General features: G+C 40.4%; 2 protein-coding genes across 3 annotated transcripts in view; both read left to right on the top strand.

Annotated features, from left to right (window-relative positions):
- The first annotated feature begins 378 nt into the window (after positions 1-378).
- On the top strand, positions 379-3,473 carry LOC115236407 (eukaryotic translation initiation factor eIF1). The gene is made up of 3 exons (XM_029808837.1): positions 379-592; positions 870-1,027; positions 1,957-3,473. Exons 1-3 carry the CDS (start codon positions 565-567, stop codon positions 2,101-2,103), a joined length of 333 nt encoding a protein of 110 aa, XP_029664697.1. The 5' UTR covers positions 379-564; the 3' UTR covers positions 2,104-3,473.
- Positions 3,474-4,405: 932 nt separating this feature from the next.
- LOC115236403 (la-related protein Larp4B) overlaps positions 4,406-5,552 on the top strand; it is a 16,723-nt gene continuing 15,576 nt past the window's right edge. The window contains exon 1 of one of the 2 annotated variants that reach the window (XM_029808833.1): positions 4,406-4,491. Coding sequence is in view for 1 of the 2 variants with exons in the window: in XM_029808831.1 (XP_029664691.1) it covers positions 5,032-5,047 (16 nt within the window). In the remaining variant the exon portion in view is untranslated. Of the gene's footprint in view, positions 4,492-4,518; positions 5,048-5,552 lie in introns of those variants that run through there. The other variant, XM_029808831.1, reaches the window with a different exon arrangement.

The following is a 5,552-nucleotide window of genomic DNA, read 5'->3' as shown; positions in this document are numbered from 1 at the left end:
ATTATATATATAATTTAAAATTTAAAATTTTTGTATCATACTTTGGAGAGAGAAGATAAACTTTTTTCGCTAGAATCATATTCATGTATATTGGTATGATACGTGTTACATAGGAAACTTTCTAATAAAAAACACATAAACATAATGTTACACGATTGGTTATCAAATGGAAAAATTCACGGAACTTTAAAAATTCTTTATATTTGATAGCCAATAGCATGACATCGTGTCTACCAATCGCAACCATCGACAGCTCAGCCGCGCACCAATTGCGTCCTCCCGACGTATCGCGCTGTTCGCCAATCGCATGCCTCTGGCATGATTTAGCTCGTTTCGGGAACACGCCAATCGCTCGCAACCCCACCCATCGCGCCGTGACAAATGCAACTTTTACTTCCGGCTGCGTACACGGCCATCGCGCTTGCTTTCGTCGACTCGTTCTCCGCAGTTCATCCTCACGCCGTTCGAGTGTTGATCGCCACGTAAATCTACATCCTCTGCTCAACGACCGCCACCTGCGCTCCGCAGTTCTATATCATCCGAGGGGTCTCTTTTGTTTGTCGTATGTCCATCCAGAATCTCAACACATTCGGTGAGTGAAAAAAAAAAAAAAATCGAGCATTATCATCTCCCTCTTCTCCCTCCCTGTCTATCTTTTGCTCCCCCGCTTCCCTCTTCTCTTTCTGTCTCTTTTCGTTCCATCACGTCATCCTTCGTGAACGAGAATGATAAAACGGCACTATCGGCGCGATGAGAGATCCCGAGGCGATCAAAATGGCGATGGCGCAGTTCGCGCGTTGCCCTTGCATCATCCTGCGCAATCCGCTGCAGTTTAGCACGCAACTTTTATATCTCTATTTCTTTTGCAGACCCCTTTGCAGATGCAATCAAGGGTTCAGACGATGATGTCCAGGACGGCCTCGTGCATATAAGGATCCAGCAGCGGAATGGTCGTAAAACCTTAACAACGGTGCAAGGACTCTCCTCGGAATATGACTTGAAGAAAATCGTGAGAGCATGTAAAAAGGTGAGCGAGCGACTTTCCCTCTGGAGATTTCCGCCGATCCTTTCTCCTACCATCAACATACCTATCTACCCTTTCCACTTGCCTCCACTTACCTCCACTTACTCCTTCTCTATCATGTTGTGCCTCCCTCCCCACTATCTCCCACCACTACTCAGTCAGGCAGAACTCTAAAAATAGGTCTGATGCAAACAATCGCAAACAGTACACAGCAAACAGATATAGTTTTGCAAATTCTCTGAGAAAGTAGCATTCAAATACATCTACAAGTGGTTTGACACATAGCAGGCATATTCTTTGTTTCGATTCGAAATCATCGCCAATGAGTTGGCTTTTTATAGCTACTTTGTTCATTGTTGGGTGAATCATTAATTAATATTTGATGTTATTAATATTTAATGTTCTTATTAGTTTTTCACAAATAAATAAATGGAGATTATTTTATTGTATATTGGAAGAATTATATTTTCTATATATATTGTCAAGTATATTTTTATCTAGTAATATTTATAATTGTTGAGCATAACTTATATAATTGTATATTATTATATATATACTAGAAATGATATTTTAAGAAATATGATAGAAATAATTTATTGACATATGAAAATATAAATTTAAATTATTATATACATTTTTATTATAATTGGAAGAATATATCTTGAAATCATATACACATACAGTTACAATTATTAAATTTTTGTTTCATGAATTTATAACTGCTATATTTGTAACTTGGAAATATCCGAGCTATGTGATACAGAAGTTATAATTAGTCATGGTTATCTCATACTGATATGTCTGGAAAGTTTTAAATACATTGTTCTTAGAGATAAAGAAATTGATATACTTTAGAAGAAATTTTTAAATTTTCTAGTAAGATAAAAATTTCTGATGAATCTTTAGTCTGATTTATTGTTATACTTACATAGGAGTTTGCCTGCAATGGGACAGTAATAGAGCACCCGGAGTACGGGGAGGTGCTGCAGCTGCAGGGGGACCAACGAGAGAATATATGCCAGTGGCTGACAAAGTCAGGTCTGGCAAAACCTGACCAGCTGAAAGTCCATGGTTTTTAATCGACTAACAGCAACAACAACAATCATCATCCATGCCACAACTTACAACAGCAGACAGCTCCGCCCCTCGTCAACGCTTCATCATTGTCTCAAATTGAATCTGTATATCAGTCACTAAACTCCTCGTGGGATATCCCGATTATACTCTATCACACATCAGCATATAAATATAAATATATATATATATTATATATATATATATATATATACATATATATATATATACACACACACGACGCGCGCATATATATTTCAATAATAAAAAAAGAAAGAAACGAAACGGAGAAGGAAGTAAACGAAAGAGAAGGTTAAAGAAAGGAGGAAAGGAAGAGACATAGCGAAAAAAGAGAGGATATATAGGTGTATAACTGGCGTATAGGCAATATACTCTACTCTAACCAGAAAATCTTTTTCTCAAGATATAAAAGCAATACATCACACTGTAAGCCTTATGTTAAGTGATAGCGGCTGCTAAGGTAGGAGTTTCCTGCCTTGCAGCAGGACACACCTGATTTTGATAATCATCGTCGAGGAGGTAGAGGCATAGATGAACGAGCGGTGATTAGCAACGCCGGATGGATGTTCGTTCTTGCGTTAGGTAGTATGTACCTGGGCGCGATAGACGTGTTCCGAGAAGGCAGCAAAGCGTAACCGTAGGTTCCCGATTGATTCTGCTCTTTCTCCTCGCATCCGCTCTTCTTCTCCGTATCTCTTCGTCTTGTAACGAAAAAGCGATAAGAAATTTGTCTTTTTTACGTTTATATTTCGAAAATGAAAAGTGTTTCGTGCTTGTTTTTGATTGCGACGATTTGTTGAATATTTGTAGGACAGTTTTGGTTCTTCCTTTCTTGTAGAGGACATTCTTCTTTGCCCATTCCCCATGTCTTGTCTCCACTCTTGCTTTCCTTTTTTTAAGCCAGTAATTATTAAACGAGAAATTGTTTTGAAATAATAATAAAAATGAGAGTTAATGGAAATTTGTGGCTGTTCTAGATAAATAAATAAATGAATACATGAATGAGTGTGATTTGTGAACGCGTTCTCTTTTTCCTCTTTGTCGCGTTTTAAAATTTGGTGAAAATAGAGTTATTAAAATCAATGATTTAAAAAATTGAAGTTTTTTTAGATTTATGTTTTTATTTATTTATTTATATTAAAATTGTGTACATAGGTATACAATAAGAATATATTGTGATATATAAACTTTTTATATATAAAATATAAAGATAACAATAGAGGTAGAGAGAAAAAGGAATTTAAACCAATTAAGAAATTTGTAGATACATTAAGAATCATATCTCTATCGCCGCAAGTATACAAGTGTTCATTAAATGTACGATATAGATGATCAAAAAAATCATTAGATAAGTTATCGTTGTTTATCGATTTCATTTGTGCTATGCTTGCTACAATCACGTTTCGTAGAATCGCAGTTTCTTCGAATTAATTTAGTTCAAGCCACACATAACAGGATTATAAAATATAGATTAATAATTATACGAGATATGCATATTTTTTCTGTATATGTCTCGTGTAACATATTTTGTTAATTATTCGAGGAATATGTAATATATTGTGGAGCATGCAAAATGAATTGCGAAAAAGTTAAAATATGTTCTCAAACAAAACAAACAATTGTTATTTACAACTGCTTATTCGGAGAAAATACATTAGCATGTACTTTTCATGCAAGAATATATAGAATTAGAAGGAATTTAGTTTCTCTCTCTTTCTCTCTCTCTCGATTTAAAGTCCCAAAGATAAAAAGAATAATTTGATAGAGGAAAAATTGAATTTCTGTTAAGCTTTCATAGTACCTTAATGGAAATATCTATATGAGAGGAAAGATAAAGAGAGAGAAAAGAATAAAAGTTAAAATATATCCATTGTGCTTTTTCTAAATATTTTGTCTATCTCAAAAATTTAAATGGTACTTAAATTCTAGTTAATTTTCTTCTATCAATGAAAAAAAAAGCAATAAAAAAATACTTAATATTAAATTAAGGAAGAATCAAAGAGAGACAGTAAGCAAGTATAAGATATAAAGAATCTCTTCGTTAGTTTGTTCGATTCTGAAAAATATGAACATGAAATTTCCGTCTCGACTCCGAGGTCACACATTTTTCTTTCTTTCCGTACATATACAACAGCCGATTTTCGGGGGAATTCCAATATACTCCCGGAACTTTGCATAGATTCGAAAGTGACGCGCGGCGGGTGGCAGGCGGCGGCGCCTGCGCGCCCCCACGTCGGCGGGGCTGTGCTGTGTGCACGGGCGCACGGCGCATCACCGGGGCCCCAGAATGCACCGCGCGCCACGGCATGTGCCTTCCGCCATTTTGTAGTTTGCTCGAGAGACTGTGCGTTGAGTTCGATTCTTCCACCTCGGTAAGGAAACATCGTCGTGCGAAACGGCCGCGGGTTGATCCGCTCGGCGCGGTGGGCCGTAGGACGCACAAGGGCGGATCGTAACGGGCGCGTCGCGCAGCCTCGCGAATTCGCGCGAGGAAACGTGCCAATCTCGTCGCCGCCTGCCGCCTGTCTCGCCAGCCGTCCTCGCGTACATATTTTGTCGCGCGCACACGAGCGTGTGCGTGCGTGCGTGCGAACGTGCGAACGAGCGAGCGATCGGGCGAGCAACGATCGAGCCTTAGCTGGCTAGTCGATTGGCGAGGTTGAACGAACGTGATTCACGAACGTACGAATTTGCGAATGCGCTCGCGACGCCCCGCGCGTACGACGATCTGAAAGCGAACAACCAAGTGTGCCTCGAGAGCTTTTAGTCGAGAAACCGATCTGCACGAGGCCGTTCGAGAGAAAGAGAAAGAGAGAGAGAGAGAGAGAGAACGAGCTAGCTAGCGAGCGAGCAGGCAGGCATCTCGTAACGCTAGATTCAGGGCACATGGGACCATCCGGGCCCGTCTTGAGATGAACGGTGATTTCGGTAACGACCATCCATCCCATTCATCCAACGCAACATCATCATCACCATCATCATCATCATCATCATCGTCGATGTTACACACGATCGAATATACGAGTGTAGTTTTGTCATCGCGCCGCTTCATCCTCCTTCGTCATCATCACCACTTCCTTATGTTGGTGTGTCTTTCCATTCCGCGTGTTAAACTCGCGCCGCGCCAACACGTTGTCGTCGTCATCATCATCATCGTCGTCATTGTCGCCGTCGTCGCCGTCGTCGTCCTCGTAATTGTCATTGTCATGTTTGTCATCGTCATCGTCGTGCTTGTCGTCGTCGTCAAGTCGCAACTATCGCTGTAGTCCGAATAGTAGCGGGTAGCGGCTCGAGGTCGTATCGTGTACCGACCGCGCTATATTTGGCCGATAACGCGCCGCGCGCTCCGCAACATATTGCGCGTCCTGCCGTGCAGGGATCATCGTCTGGCGCGCCGCGAGCCGCCCCGAACGGCCGTCGTCGTGGCACGCAG

Source organism: Formica exsecta, unplaced genomic scaffold (assembly GCF_003651465.1).
Source record: "Formica exsecta isolate Colony F162 unplaced genomic scaffold, ASM365146v1 scaffold247, whole genome shotgun sequence".
Taxonomy (NCBI): Eukaryota; Metazoa; Arthropoda; class Insecta; order Hymenoptera; family Formicidae; genus Formica; species Formica exsecta.
The sequence above is the reverse complement of the archived record's forward strand: the minus strand, read 5'-3'. Positions and strand labels throughout refer to the sequence as shown.